At 31.0% G+C, this 17125-nt stretch overlaps 1 protein-coding gene across 1 annotated transcript in view; it reads right to left on the bottom strand.

Moving 5' to 3' along the window:
• LOC133191911 (innexin unc-9-like) overlaps positions 1 to 16370 on the bottom strand; it is a 69038-nt gene extending 52668 nt beyond the window's left edge. The window contains exon 1 of the mRNA XM_061327667.1: positions 16258 to 16370. Within this exon, the coding sequence (XP_061183651.1) occupies positions 16258 to 16259 (2 nt within the window). The 5' untranslated portion in view covers positions 16260 to 16370. The remainder of the gene's footprint in view (positions 1 to 16257) is intronic.
• Between the last annotated feature and the right edge of the window lie 755 nt (positions 16371 to 17125).

Below are 17125 nucleotides of genomic sequence, written 5' to 3'. Positions count from 1 at the left end.
TTTTTAAAGAAAGCTCCGAAACGATTTTCCCCTCTCACAATCCCCATACGCATACGAAGAAAGAAAAATCAAAAATCCAGTAAACACCTCATGATAAGAGGCAATCAAGATGAAACCCCTTATCAAGATTTCTCCGCGATTATTGAATTTACATTACAAAATTTGAAAAGATATAATACCAGTTTTAAAATGTACTTCATCTAAAACACCCACATCTTTTGTCACATGATTCGAACCATTGTGTCTGGTGAGTATTCTGTCAGATTTAATTTCATGTCACATGTGTGGCCTTAAAAGGACCAGTCGATAAACTATCGATTCTGACACCACCTGTACATGTTAATGTGTAATCTATACAATTAATGACACGGCAGAGATTGACAAAACATGCTAAGATATAAATGCATGTTTGAAGTTTGTAAGATGAACGAAAATGAAGCTTACCGGGTATTTCAATTTTTAGAGTTTGCATTGGATTTGTATGAATGATAGGGAATTCATAACCGTTCCAACGTTGATGGAAAGGTAGTCTTAATTTTAGTAAAGTATCAGATGTGTTCTGTAAGCTATGAGCATTGTTGTTTCAAATTCAAAGATGTCTTCTTCAGGGATTTCATGTTTATTTAGGAGTAACATCTCTATTTTCTTTTGGGTAGTATGGATAACACGAATATTAGATTTAAACCTTTTTGAAAAATTCTTGAGACATTAGTATCTTATGGTTAAGAGTTGATGGCGTATCCCTTTGGTGTGAAGTTTTACAAAGTACACCCATAAACAACTGGATCCTTGACTGTCGAACCTTGTTACCCTCCTTTCCTAAATGGCACATTCAAAATTTTACTTTTAACTGAATTCCGCGGCTTGAATTTCAAGAGGCTTTCCATGTATCTGATCCCCAACCTTAAGGATAGAGGATGATACAAAGTGGTTATTTGTGTATACTCACAAACCTTTATACATACAGAAGATTCTGCAATGTTTCAACTCAAGGGAGTCTGTATCCTCTTTGATTAGATACATCAGATATTTCTTTTTTAATAATTTCACTTAAACGCAATTTTCAAATTTCACGTACGCGTGTCAAACAGTAGATAATGCACAAAACTTCCGCCCCACAACTTTTGCATCGCTGATGACGTCAATGAACAAATGCACGGATCATCTGTATTAAAAATGAGGCATATCTTTATAAAATACATTAATGTCAAAATGATTAAGATTAAAGATAAAGAGAAATGATACAACTGGACTCTCTGTCATCTTACAAATTTGACTTATCACTTCGTTATTTTTAGACAACTGGTATCTTGAAGATACAGTCAAACCATCCTTTTTCATATTAAGTAGAGGTTCGTTCGTGAAGGATGAGCTACAGAAATTGAAATGCATTGACACATTGATGTTTTAAACATCTAGGAGAAATTAAAGCAGATATGACATTAAGATTGCATGAAAGCAAGCGTGTTCTGTCTTAAGAGTTCCTACATACTTGGAAAACTGTACTGTAAAATTAATTACCAAACTCAAGAATTTTCACTGATATCATAGTTTGGACTTGTTGATGGGCAAGGAATGACGTAATCATCATTGGAGAAGGAGTTCGAAGATGCGAAGACACAAATTGCCGCAATGTATATTACTCATATAAAAATAATCATGAATATATTGCTTGAGTATTCAATAGTTGGTTATTTGACGGTCAATTGTTCACTCGAGATGTCAATTGACAGTTGATTAACCAATACCTACCAAAATGGACAACTAACCGTCAACTTTTAATCTAACTGTCTATTAATAATTACGTGTAATTGATCCCTTTTTTTACCAAAGAGGTAAACTAAACGTCCATTGAGGCTTACTAGACTTTTTTATTAAATGTTTTGTAGATAATTATTTGCATATTTACTTCTTAACAAAATGCTTAGGTAACCATAACTGAACCATAAAACATTCTGATAACGAGCAGTACACATACATTCTATAATTATATTAAAGAAGTTAACATTAATCAGTGTTACATCAAATCCAAAAGGACATATGTTAAAGGAAACTCTTAAAATTAAAATATATAGTAAATTATAAACACGAGTACTGTATTTACATCCAACACTCAAATTGTTGCTGTACAGTGTACGTCAAGATCTATACATGGCATTGTATATTACTGACACATGCAGCTCATTTTCCATATATGGCTAGCCTTAATATAGTATTAATATTTATTTTGTGCATTCTAGAGTTTATTTATAACATTAAAAATTGTGTTGCAAGTAGTTTGATGTTTCATAACAAATTGACTGGACTATAATAATTACTTTATACATATATATTCATACATGCATGTAGTTACTGTTTCTTTTTTTTTTCATCGACACTCTTAAAAAATTCAACATTCATTTCAAATCACCTTTTGATTTTGAAGTTTTTTTCACCAAAATGAAATGTACAGTTACATATTGTCTATTTCAAAGTGGAAAACTTATAGTTAACTGTTCATTTATTTATTAAACATTTTAATCTGTTTTAAAAGTTAACGATATCATTTTTGGTGGATAAAAAAATCATTCTAACTTATTTGAAACACCCATATGAAAGGAAGTGATTTTTTCAGGGAATAACATCTTCTTAACTGATAATTTCATGGCTGAACATTGCAAAATTTTTATGACAAACCAGAACTTTATTTATTCCTTTTTTATCAAATTTCTATAAAGGCAATGCAAATTTGTATGCATTGAAACTCGTCAGCTCTTTGTCTTGCAATCAGATATTCTAGAAGTTTGTTCCAAAGCTATCCTTTCTTTGATTGCTTGATTGATCACACTAATTTATAATAAATGCTTACCTTTAAGTAATTATTACAGGGGAAATCTAAAGATATCCAAATCACAAATACTTCACTTTTGTTAAATTTCCAGCTTCATTCTTCTAAAGAATATAAAAACATCAAGAAATATTCCGCTTCTGTTTAAATTTGGAACCGTTTGAAATTGTTCACAGACGATTGGACAAGAAAGTAGTAAACCTTGAGGGTGCATATGGAATCGTTTCTCTGGCATAAATGACTATTTATATTGCATAAAAGAATAAGTTGAAAGTTCGTTCATGCATTACGTAAGCTAATCCAAAAACCACATGAATTTAGATAATACCAAAAAATTATTCCATCCCTCAATAGACATCCCAAACAGCATGGAAAGATGACCTTTGGGGAGTCAAATTTTTTGGCTAGCCTATTATTATTGTGTTTTGTGTGATATGAATATTGCAGTACGTTTATTTTCAGACTTTGATGCTGTACAGCAATTGTATTCACGCCCCTATAGTGTTAGTGGTGACGAAAACAATTTCTTTCTAGACACGTGTATTATCTTCCTCTTGTTGCTAGCGAAGCCTTCTGGTCTTAAAGATATTCCAACAAAGGGTAACCATTATATCGCTAAATAATGTGCAAAAACTGATCTAATCAAAATAGAGTTGGAGGATTAACCTAGCAGACATTTGGAGTGCATTACACTGACCTTATAGTAGTAACTGATGTCCTGTTCTTCTTGTGTAAATTGCTAAAAATTTAGCCAATTGCTTCTTGCATAATTCTTACATAATACAACTAATAATGATATACGACATTGCAGATGCTTGAATTTTTACACTAATTTTGAAAATCATGAATGTCATTTGAAATTCATATGTATGATAATCTTGAAAAATCAGCTTCAAGCCATTCTAATCAAGAGCATTCTACTTAATTCTTGAGAGTGTGTGGGCAACATAAAGTAAGGCAAAATAAGAAGTCGTTTTGTAATCATCATTTTATTTATTGCCTGAACATCCGACATAACTTTCAAAAATCAGAATCTAAATCTGGGAGGCGAAAATCATATGTACGTGTATCAGTATGGGAGTCGTCCTTTCCTCTATCTTGCTATGAACATCAGCCTAAAATCTAAATACATATATACAAATTTTCAAACGATTCAAAGTCAGTATTTAATAGACACAGTGCAAAACGATTTGTATGGGAAAGGAAGGTTAAAAACTGGCATCAAACCCATTTTCCTTGACAATTTTAATTTATTTAAAACTTTAAGTAAATAACTTTAAACTATTTCAACTTTTGTGAGGATAAGTTCATCATTTTCAACCCCCCCCCCCCCATAAAACCACTCTTCCGTACGGCGAGATGAAATCCTTTCAACAAAAGATGAATAAGGATCTTGACTTGTACTCATCTATGGCACCTTGTAAATGCACAGAAACGAAGATCACATATAGATTCTGTCAAATACGTGTTCTCAAGATTTCTCTTAGGGAAAGATAAAGAGTAAAAAGTTTTGAAACATTTTAATGTCTGTCAAAACAATGGATATAATCTAGGCATTGATTAAAGATAATGATGTTGGCATCCCGACAGGCACATGCATTCGGTGCTCGCCCGCGTACATATATCTGTGCATATCAAATGCAAGGTTCCATGCATCCTTTTTGATATGAGAAAGAGTTTTGTCTGATTTGTATCTTATTTGCAGGTTCGCCCACAGATGCATACATATAATTTTATTTATTTTAGGCTTATGAAGAAGGGTTCTAATTGTCAAGAAAGGTGGTGTGTGTATTATCAAACTCTATTCATTTCTTTCATCAGAAAGGGTAAAAAAAAATCCACTTCTTTTTTCAATTTTCAGCAACAAATATTTCCTTTTAACTTTTCTTTAATTTTGCTATTTTAAAGAAAACAAACCTGGCAGGTGCACACGCTTTTTTCAAAAACAGCATCTTTCGTGAACTTTTAAAAATATTTTTTGCCCTTTCTTTCAAAAATATTAATCAGAAAAATATTACAAAAACATCTTAACCTCTATCTGTATTACTACATTTGTTTTATCAAATAGGCCTTTGAGATAATCTTCAGGGTCCATTATATATGCTACATTTAACTGTCTTTCACAGTATTGCTATTTGGCGCAATATAAATCATGTCATACAAGTGCAACAATAAAGAATCTTATCTTTTGATGGAGGATTCTTTTGTGGTCAGACGAAATATACGAAGTAATTCTTACGAAACTTATTCACGTGTGTCATAAAGTTTATCAAAATTGAATCGAAAAATTTAACATATAAACTAATGTCATCGTCCGATACATTGTATTAGCCTTTCTTTTGATTGAATTAATTTTTACCTTTAGTTTCGTTAAAAAAAAGTAAACTACCGGGTTTTTAAGAAAGTACATATATTGCTTTCTGTGCCAAAAAAGTATTAAAAAGTATTGCAGGACTTTTTAAGGGATCAGTTTATCTCATTTTCAAGTGAAATTTTATAATGTCAGGGTTTGAAACTTCCAAATTTGCCAGAAATTTAAACACATCAACAGACAGACGGACAACTACATGTATGACCTAACATAATCTTAGAATTTACAAATTTATCGATTACCTAATTTTATATTTACATTTCAAATGTGTTGGAATTTTCAAGATGCTAGGTCAGATTTATGTCTGGTAGACATCTTGTCGGTTATCAGACGACAGAGCACGTGCTCTACCGGATGTGTCTGCGATCGATGTTCAAACACCATGTCAGTTCCGGTTTGTTAGTAGTGAAAACCGAACGTTTCGTTTTGATTAAGAGAGTTTTCAAAGATAAGATTATGGGGCTGTAGAAAGAGTTGCTCTGATGTTTTCCTCAATGATATCCGTTTTGTTTAAAATATAACTGGCATATTTCATCAAAGAAATCAAACGTTTAGTTAGAGAACAATTATTTGATATCTTATGAAAACAGTTTAACTTTTCCTTAGATATGACACATAGTGTTGTTGAAGGAAGTTAATACTTACGACTGATGTAGGGTAAATAAAACTATCAATTAAAAAGTAGGAACTCAATTAGCAATAATTGTCCAAATTATTCGTAGCTAACAGATCAATTAAGAAAAAAAAATATGATTTTTTGACATATCCCAGAACTTATTTTGTTTCCTACAGATATTTCAATAAAATTCAATACATTCAATACAAATTCAGAACGAATAAGTAATGATTCAGTATTTAATCATGTCTGGATCTGCTTCAGTTTACGGCGATTTTAATATTAACTTCTTCTTAAATAGAAATATGCAAGATTTTAGACTTTATTTAGACGGATAAATTCTTACGATTCTAGAAATATATATAAAATGGAAGTGCACGATTGCGATTAAGGTGTAGATTTTTCTGTTAGAATAGTATCATGATGTTTTCAATATTTGTGCAAGGTATTAACCAGGTACACCTTTATAAAAAGTGAGTAGTTAAGCACTAATTAGTATATTAAGTAGTATATCACTGAAATTCACCTTAATTAATACTTAAATAAAACATGTTATAGTAATTACCTAGTAAGCTCATTGAGGATTATTATTCTATTTCACGTTATAACGAATATAGTTGAATATATAAAAGACCCTTTTATCATTTAGAACTGATAAAACTTAATTTGCTTGAATAAAATGTTACAATGACCGAATTCTGGAAGCATTCTGTATCATGCATTCTTGAGATAATTCCCAAGGGTGAGAAAGTACCACTATCAATAATATCATTACACCATTAGGAAAAGGTGGTTCAAAGACACCATGAAATTGTTAAACGATTGCAAGATATAATCATGACGTTTTTATTTATGAGAGACATTTTCTCATTCTAACTTGATTTCAATTAAAGATACTATTAAAATATTCTGGAACACAAGCATACAATAATTATAAAATTATTGCTGCCAGTTCATAGATAAACAAGCTGTGTTTGTGAAACACTGATGCCCCTGTATGGCACCTAATGGCGATGGTTAAAGTTTCTCAAATGCAAGTCAATCGCCAGGTCAAGAGATCAAAATGTTGGTACCCAAAGAAAGGTCTTGTCACGAGGAATATGCCTGTGAAATATGAAAGCCCTAGCACAACCATTGAAAAAGTTATGGCGAAGGTTAAAGTTGTTTAAAAGTAAGTAAAACGTCAAGGTCAAGGTCAAATGGTGCCCAAGGGAAGGTCTTGTCACAAGTGATAACCAAACGTTCAAATGTTATTCCCAAGGTTAAATAAGGAATGAATTTAATAGCTATCCAGTTTATACGGTATAAAGTGGGTTGGGGCAGTTTACGCTTTATAAACCGCGAAGCGGTTTATAAAAAAGCGTAATCTGCCCCAACCCACTTTATAACGTATTAATTGGGTAAGCTATTAATTTCATTCCTTATAATTTAATTTTCATTCATTTAGTGTAAGAAAAAAATGATTGCCCTAAGAAAATGACTTCAAATTGTACAAAACCTAAATGTTACGTCAGGTGGATCGATACGTTTTTACGCAAGTCATTGTGACGTAGGCAACCCAATTTATACGATAGAAAGTAAAATCTGTATCCAATCAAATAGTGTTTTATAACCAAAATTAAATTATAGTTTCTTAAAAGTAAGTCAAACTCCAGGGTCAGATCAAAGGGTCAAGGACGTTGGTATCCAAGGAAGGTCTTGTTACAAGGAATATATACACATGTGAAGAATGAAAACCTTAGGGCTAACTGTTCGAATGTTATGGCCAAGGTTAAAGTTTTTTTTTAAATTAAAGTAGGTTAAACTCCAAGGTCTAGGTCAAAGGGTAAAAGTTGTTGGTATCCAAAGGAAGGTCTTGTCACAAGGAAAGCACATGTGAAGTATGAGAGCCCAAGCTTTTCAAAAGTTATGGCCAAGGTTAAATTCTGATAAAATTATGCAAAAGTCCCTCAAACTCCAAGGTCAAGGTCAAAAGGTCAAAAATGATGTTGGTATCCAAGGAAGGTCTTGTCACAAGGAAACACATGTGAAGTATGAAAACCCTAGCACTAATTTAACTGTTCAAATGTTATGGCCAAGGTTAAAGTTTTTTTAAAATTAAAGTAGGTCAAACTCCAAGGTCAAGAAGTTTTGGTATCCGAAGCAAGGTCTTATCACAGGAAATTCACATGTGAAGTATGAAAGTCCTAGTACCAACAGTTCAAAACTTATGGACAAGGTTAAAGTTTTTTCAAAAGGTGATCAGACTCCAAAGACAAGGTCAAAGTTGTTGGTATTCAAAGGAAGGTCTTGTCACAAGTAAATCACATGTGAAGTTTGAAAGCACAAGCACCAACTGTTCAAAAGTTATGGCCACGGTTAAAGTCTGACAAAATTTTGCAAAAGTGGGACAAACTCCAAGATGAAGGTCAAAAGGTCAAATATGATGGTACCCAAAGAAATGGCTTTTCGCAAGGAATATACATGTGAAATATGAAAGTCATAGCTCCAACCAATCAAAAGTTATGGACAAAGTTAAAGTTTTTGCGGACAGCTAGACGGACAGACGGACGGACAGGACAAAAACTCTATGCCCCCGAATCTTCGATTACGGGGGCATAAAAAAACCTTTATCACAATATACAAATACATGTGTATGCCTAGGCTAGTCTTTTTAAAACGCATGTTATAGCAGAATACTAATTATTGTAAACAGGGAAATTTTTATCCTGATTAATTTTCAACCCTTTTCGCTTTCGTCGCAAGTGGGCGTTTAAATCGGGGCGAATTCAAAGAAAAAATATTGTCTTTTAATTATAACTGTGTTTGATGCGAATTTAAAGCAGGATATAAATTGTTTTCAATTGTGAAAGACTAAAATAACACAACATACCATAACAAAATTACCCTGTATATAGTATTCTACATGCTATAGTTAGTTACATTGTATTTGTAAAGCAAGGACGCATTTGAAACGAGCACATGTAAAGCAACAATTAAGGACACAATTCTTAATCCAAAGAAAAATTTTCTATCAGAAAGTAAATGAGGAGAATCAACTTTATTTTATTCCAGGTTTCCATATTTTATACAGCATGATCCCAAGCAAGGTCCCAAGATCAGAAGCATGCTTAGAATCTATTTGGTAGGTTTGATTGTATTCATTAAGGGTGATTTTCTCAGATTGCCTGTGCTGTTTTCCTTGCAATATGTTGCATTCAGTAAGATAATTATAAAAGTGCAAGCATGAATAACGATACATAATTAAATTTTGGTGTTATATGAAAGAGGATGGTGGATTATGCTAGTTACTTTACTATCATTTATGTCTGGTGTAGAAAAAACATAATTTAAACCTGCTTTTTATTTTTGCGTGCATTATTATTATATTAATAAGCTTAAATAATTAAATTATAGCATGAATTTTATAATTAAATATACATTACCCTTCTTATATATTTGATGCTGAGATTACATAAACTAGAAAATATTCATGAAAAGATCAAGTGCTTTTGAAACAAACGTGTGAACTGTTCTTCAATAATTGTATCCAAGCTGCAAATTTTATATTAACTAGCAGAGGAACTACTTAATTGACATCTTTTGTCAAAATTTTCAAATCATGAAACTGTTACAAAGTTTTAAATAATTTATGTAGAAAAAAAACAACCAAAAACAAAAACATTAGATCAGTTATGTTTACTGTCATGTTCTAAATTTTGAATTTACCGGGTGGGTGTAAATACAAAATTTAGAACATGTTCTAAATTTTGTATTTACTCCCACCCGGTAAATTCAAAATTTAGAACATGACATTACAATGGCGCAATTTCGGTGTGGCGATCCCACTGCGTATCGAGACTGGTCGCTATCGAGGAGAACCAATTTCAGACAGAATAATATGTAGCCTTTGTGTTTTGCACGAAGTAGAGGATGAACTTCATTTTCTATTAAAATGTAATCTGTATAAAAACTGTAGACATGATTTTAAAAGAAATGTTGGAGTTTCAAATTTACATAATAATGGTTTAAATGATCTTTTTAAATATCTATTAACTCATTTCCCACGTCAAACTGCGAGTTTCTTATATTTTGCATATAATATAAGACAAAGAAAAATCACACGTACATGTATGTAATGAATATTTATATTGCTAAAAGTGACTTATCGAGGTCCGATGGGCCGGGTGTTATATGTTTATCTATCTAATGAACGTAAAATTATGTTATACATAAGTCACTTTATAAAATATTTACTAACTTATTTACTTTTTCTATAAGGAAAATGGCATGTTTGGAATCCAAGTTTCAATTAATCCACTTTTATTTGTAAAGAGAATATATGAATTAAAATTATCAAACTTGTGTCACCCTTCATTTTTTTTTTTTTTTTTTTTTTGGGTGACAAAATGAATTCAGAGTATGCTAATGAAACATGATCCAAAAGGCTTGGAAATTTCAACCTTTACAGCATGAAACAATTCCTTCTGATCTATCCTCTATTATGTTATTTAACAAAAAGTTGCTAATTTATAAGAATAAAGATGTTTAATTTTAAACTGGGTTAAGTTTTGTTGTAACTATTTTGTGCTCTAGTCACTTACCATACATTCCAACTATTTTATGCGTACTTGACAACAGACAACATTATTTTGAGTATCATTGACGTTGATTTCTTTTGCTGTTCAATGACAGGGGTTCTGAAAATTGCAACCATTTATTTCATTCAAACGCACAGAATTTACAAGGTTTTTTTTTTTTCATTATAACTTAGAGTCATACCATGTGACTGCAACATTGCTTCTCATTGGTAAATTAAGTCCCTGACAGGACTTGGATTTAAAATTTCTTTTTAAAGAAATTTAAAGAGAACACATCTTACGTAAATGTTCTTGAAATCCTATTTTTAAGGACAAGAAGATAACAGGTTAGAATTATTACAATTAAGAAATTCTTATACATATCCTATATACGGTATATTCAGGATTGAAGGATGTTGGAAAAGAAACCCAGGAGTTCCTTGTTACAGCTCTATTGGACAATACAAAATTCTTTCAGAGATTTTCTCTAAACATTTTAGAAAATAACATTATAATTGATGACAGAATCGAGGACAAGCTCCTTGAAAAAATCAATGACAGAAAAGTAAGAACCACAATTTTTATAAATTATTTCAAGGAAATGATTTTTTTTTCACATTGTTCAGCTTCAACTTATATTGAAGTGTTAACTCTCTGTTTGCTAGTCTGCATCTACTCCTAGTTTATTGGAATGAGGATCAATAAATGAAAATAAAAAGATTGTTGCATCTATGTCTTAAGTTTTTGAATGTTCACGAGAAAAAACAAACACAAAATGCACCAGCATATATTCACATACACTGTACATGTATAATCAATTCCGTATACTGATTGAGAAACAAAAACAGATTTTAGTCGTTATGCATATGAAATAAATTGTTTAAGCAAAAGTAAGCAATAGAAAGCATATGTATAAAGACTACAAAATTAATTCATGACAAATGTATGCACAATGTAACATGCAATGTTGCCCCTATAAGAATAGATAAATTAGTAATATATGCAAATATCCAAATGTTTCAATGAAAAATAAAATTGAATCGTAAATTACAAAAAGGATATTGTAAATAAAAATGAATTTCAAATGAATTTTTCACTCATCGATCATTGGTAAATTTTTATAAATACAAAATCTTTATTTTTAAGATTTTCGAAATCTATAAATACAATTCTTATCAGAATGTTCAATTCAAAAAGTTTACATAGGCATCATGTCAAATGCTGCTTAAAAATATATTTAGAGACAAATAAAAAATGCATTGAGTGCACAGTTCAAAAACCAATTCTACTGATAAATCGTTTACATATATTCGTATATCTGATCTGAGAGAGCATCATAAAATATCTTATTGCAAAAAGTGATGATAGGCGTTAACACAGTTTTTTTCTGATAACTTTTCTCTTATTTTGAAACATTTTCAAATGTTTTATGATGGAGAAAAAAAGATGAGTGACGACACCGAATGGTTAACCATAACCATTTCACCTTGTATATAATTCCATTATGACCCGCCAGTAATGGTAAAAAAAAATAAGGTCACACTGTATATGGCAAGCCAAAATATAATAGATTATATTTGACAAGTCAAAAGATGATCCTTCAGAAATCGTCAATTGCAGTCTTCTCTCCAAAGTAGAATCCATTAATAGACAAAGCATTTTGGAATTTACATCACAATAAAAAATTTCGTTGATAAATGTTTGAAAATAAGATGTCAATGATATTTAGTTTGATTTATGGAGTTTTATGTTCCTTGCAATTTTGAACATCACTGAAAAAATAAATTACATTAAATAATAAAGTAACTTAGTGCAAATTACAGTCTTTAAATGTATGTACCAATCTGCAATCATACATGTATCTCCCGGCTTGGATAAGGTATTTTGTGTTCTTTTAGAGTTTGGTGTCGTGTACAGGTCAGCATTTCTTACTTGTCAGATAATGACACCTGTTATGTGCGAAACATGTACGAAGTAACAATTCGTGATGTCATGTTGGTAGAATGGCAACATTTCAAGAAGAGCACGTAGCCGAACAAATTGGACACACCTGTTGTATGACTTGACCAATCAAGATGATTAGAATTACACCATAATAAATATAAACGCATTTGGCAGCGATAATGTCAAAATGTTTTATAAAAAACTCATAAAATGGCTCAAAGAACATAATTCCATTGAGTAAAATTTTAAGAAATTTTACTTTTAGTCTGCTTTGATTATGAACGAAAACTCAATTTATTTTTTACAGCTCTCTCTCTCTCTCTCTCTCTCCAATGACATAAAATCCAGACCAAAGTGAATATTCATATTAAGTTAACGTCAAAACATTGAACAATTACAATTGTTTTCCCACCTGTCCACCTTTAACTTTCCAGGAGCTAATGCAGTGGATGTTTATCTCATACTTAGTGATGGATCACTCGGAATCGCTACCCTATCAGATAAAACACCCAGCGGGAACTACTTACTTGTCGGATTAATTTAGCGGGACTTTATAATGAGGATTTTTGGCTTTTGCTAAAACCCCTATGATAAAATCAAGGCATTCCGGGCAATGCAGTTTATCTTTTTTGGAAACTGTCTGCAAGAACTCTGGTTTCATTTTCTTTATTTTAGATATTGTTTTGAATAGCTATTAAATATCAAACTTATCAGCAATTGAAATCATATTTGGTTTCCCCTGATTTCGTTTTTACTAGCTTATGCTAAAAATATTACCTAATCTTTATTTGAAGTTGATTATTGTTTTTTGTGAGAGACGTATGAACAGTGTAGGATATTATCAGAAGACTGAATCTTGAAATTGAATGTAATGGGCGATTTACCTACAGCTTTTTCAATTTATGTTGTTTCTTTTATCAAAATAGTCTTGCAGAAAAGATTATCAGGCTTATAATTTGCTTTGTATTAATTAAAAATTATGCATTCTGTTATAAAAAAAAAGTTAATTAGTCATTGTTTCCAAAAACCTAAACTTTGGTTTTCCTTTGTAAAAGTGCAAAAAATTATGACACCTTTCAAAATGATGTTGACATGCCAGAATATCCAGATTCTTCGTATAACCATCACACTTATAAAAACTAAACCATGTCTTATCGCTGGGGTAAAAATGGCTATGATTCTTTATATTACCTATAAAGCAGAAGCTATCAGAGAAGCTGTATTCAACAGCAGTGTGTTTTCTACTCATTTACTGTTTGCTTGTCAGCAAAAGCGTAACGTGAATGCCTTGTCTTGGAACACCCGTTTATTCTAACACTAATTAGTAGCTTTTCTGGCCTCATTACCTAATCAGCGTCAACAGCTGATTAGTCTCCTGTTTTCCTCTATATTGCCTGTAACACTCGTATATAGACAGTCTGGTATCAAAAAGAGCATCTGTTAAATATTGATAGGTTTCTATATTATACATGTAGTTACCAAGTTCTTTAACAATTTCTGAGCCTCCAATATTTAGTAACAGTGAAGGACTTCTGTTATTAATTCAATATTTGGCTTTAAAACTTAAATTGTCATAATTGTTTACATGTAGAATACTTGTTTTATCTTAACAAGATGAAGACGAAACATAAACAAATTAAGTGAATGTTTTCCATCGGTGAATTTTTCATACAATGTAATAGAATATTTATTTTTCAATATTTTATTTATTGGGCAAAACTCAATGAATAGATACATACACTGTGAAGAATGATCCCTAAAAAATTTTCTGGATAAACATGTACAAGTTAATTTAAAATAATATAATTGTAGAACTAAGTCATGTTTAATAAAAGACACTCTTAATAAGTAACTACCCGGATATCATTCATCTATTTTACAGGTTTGCTCAAATATTAAAATTTTTGCTTGATTACCCCTAAACTGGATAACTTTTTCAAAGCTCAAAATTGCAAGAAAGAGAGTGATTAACAAACAGCTTATGTTTATATATTGGGGTTAGGTTGTAAATTTTTTGACACTTTTTTTATATCATTTATTTTGGATGCCAAATAACATATGATGTATCTTTGTTCCCAAATTGAATCCATCCTAGGTGAATTGTGGAGAGCAGTCCTAGGTTGCATAGCAGCAATACTTAACACGTCACAACAATAAACATAGAGAAATGCAGAAAGGGTTAATGAGCAATACATAATAAGAAATGAACATAAAACTAACACCATGAAACAACACATAGAAGAACCTCATTACATCTCTATTTAGGAAATTCTTTCTACAAAATATGTATAGTAAAATGCATCGAGTTCCCCATAACAAACGGCCCGGACTATTGAATAAATACTAGTGCCCCCGAATAAAGTTTTCTTAGTCGTAAGTTCTTTTGTAAAACGGGCCCCTGGACACCTCCACTCCACCATCCCCCCAAAAAATCATTATAGGACAAATGTTTAAGGACACAATTTAGGAAATATTTATTTAAATATACAATAATCCCTACCTCACAAAGATGTTTCTTTTATAAAATATAAACAGGTCCTTTAATTATTTTTATTGATACATGTAACTTTAATAATTTAAAAATTTTACTCATTTGCATGTACAAAGATGTTGAAAAATTGCTCTGGTAATATCATTTAGCATCTTCTTAGTATCCACAGAGAACATCCTAATCCAACATGGATATATAACTGTCGATATCCTGCACATTAAAGCTCGCCAAATCTCCGTGTATAAAACTGCAATAAGCTTATGGCTTCGGATTCCTCGTTAACATACAGTGCAAGATCATTAACCGTTTAACTGACCATTTAATTTAGAATCCTTAGTTTCTCTTCTCCGATCATCTTGTAGACAATTAGTGCTAAATACGTCCCGAAACAAAGCTCATTATCCAGACTGAAGATATTTGATGAATAACACATGATTTCCATTATTCGTACATTGGAAGCAATTGGAGAAGCCATCAAGAATGTGTGGACATTAAGAGGCATTTAGATAGGGCTCCTTAACGTTCTAATGAACTAAAAAATCAAAGTTATTAAAGAGGCGTGTTTGATACATTTTCTTCCTGGTCATTTTGAGTTTATCATACTAAGCATGCCAATAATGAATAATAATATGAAGTTTATCCTCTATCATTTTTGGACAAAATACCAATTGCCTCTGTTCTGCAAATTGCAAAATTTTTGTAAGTCACAAAATTCAGAGAGAAAAATTGACAGAGACCTTGGGGTCAACCATTTAAATTTGTTAAATTTTGTCACATTTCTAAGAATATGCGAACAAATTATCAAGGAAAAAACACCAATATCGATCAATTAGGTATCATCTAACCATTTAGTATTTATTAACACTCCATCAAATTATATAAAATGTAGTTAACATATTACAACAGCTCTGCTACAGAAATAAACACCTGGTCACAATAATTGTGTCTTTCATATTTCAATACCCACTGAGTTATGCAGCTGAGTTTTAAAATCAAATATCGCAAACTAATTATGCAAGGGGCAAATTGATTATGTGGGTGCGTTTTAACAATGGATACATGTATGTAGGATTAAAAAAATCCATGTAAAAATTCATCAAGAATTTTCGAAATTTGACAATATTTCCATTGTAAATACTTCACAAATACTTAATTTTTATTGTGTTAAAATAATTTTTTTTGTCTTCAAAAGTTATGAAAAAATCTTGTTCTTACTTTCATTTATAAAAGTGTACCATCCTATTATTTATAAAAATGCAGTCAAACATCATACATACACATCAATATCAAAATTCAATCATGATTTTAATAATTAAGAAATAGGAATTTTCAGTGTCTTTTTGCTTTATTAATGCAGTCAAAGAATCAGACACATGGGCATTTATTTGAATAAATAAATATTCAAAACTTAATTATCATTTAAATATTAAGGAAATGTTGTTTACTTACATTTTTGCGATTTTTCTGAGATGACAACTTCACCAAGAGAAGATGGAATATGCAGGGCGACCGTCTTGAAGAGTCTAGTCGTCTTTTATGTAAAACAAAGTTTCTGGTAGAATAATAACCAAGCATGTGCTAATTGACGGTATTATAGACGGAGGCTGTTGCCTAAGAAACATTCTTTGAAGTATATTATAAGAAAATTTATTAATGCCTATCGCATATATTGATGGGTGAGTGGTTCTACAGAGCAGGTACAATAACATGTGAACTTTATTGGAATTTACATGTTCTACTTTAAGGAATACTGCGTAGGAGGAAAATTTTAATGTCAAGAAGAATTAAAGCATGTTACTTTTAAGACCTTAGTGTGGTTTGTTAAATTTCCTATTGTCCATCATTTCAATCTTAATTGTTGCTTTATAAGGTTAGGTCTGGCAATAAGAAGCAAAATATTTTATAAAAATATAAAGCTTACTCTTTAAGTAATTTTGACATTTAAAGATTACACTTTCTTATGTGGCATTTGGAAAATAATTGTATTTTGTTTGCACATAATTTCTAATGTACATATCTGTTAAAATTAAAATTCAAAACATTAAGGGAGTCATGCATCTTTCTTTCTTTATTTTTTTTCATTGTCAATATACAAAGCGAAGATATATAGTCTTTTTGAGAAGCAAAATGCTTGAAAGACATAATTTTTGATTTGAAAATTCTTTTCAAAAACACGAAATTGATAAATTAACAGATTATTACGATAACATTAAAATGAAGAAACAAAGACACAAAAACAGTTTTTGACTTTAATGGGGAACTTCGTTCTCTCAACGTCTTACGATCAAAATATCATTTCCATTAGAAACACTGACGC

The sequence above is a fragment of the Saccostrea echinata genome, unplaced genomic scaffold, assembly GCF_033153115.1.
Source record: "Saccostrea echinata isolate AGI-Se365-2 ecotype Australia unplaced genomic scaffold, CSIRO_AGI_Sech_v1 ptg000025l, whole genome shotgun sequence".
Classification (NCBI taxonomy): domain Eukaryota; kingdom Metazoa; phylum Mollusca; class Bivalvia; order Ostreida; family Ostreidae; genus Saccostrea; species Saccostrea echinata.
Note: the sequence above shows the minus strand (reverse complement) of the source record. Positions and strands in the feature narration are given on the sequence as shown.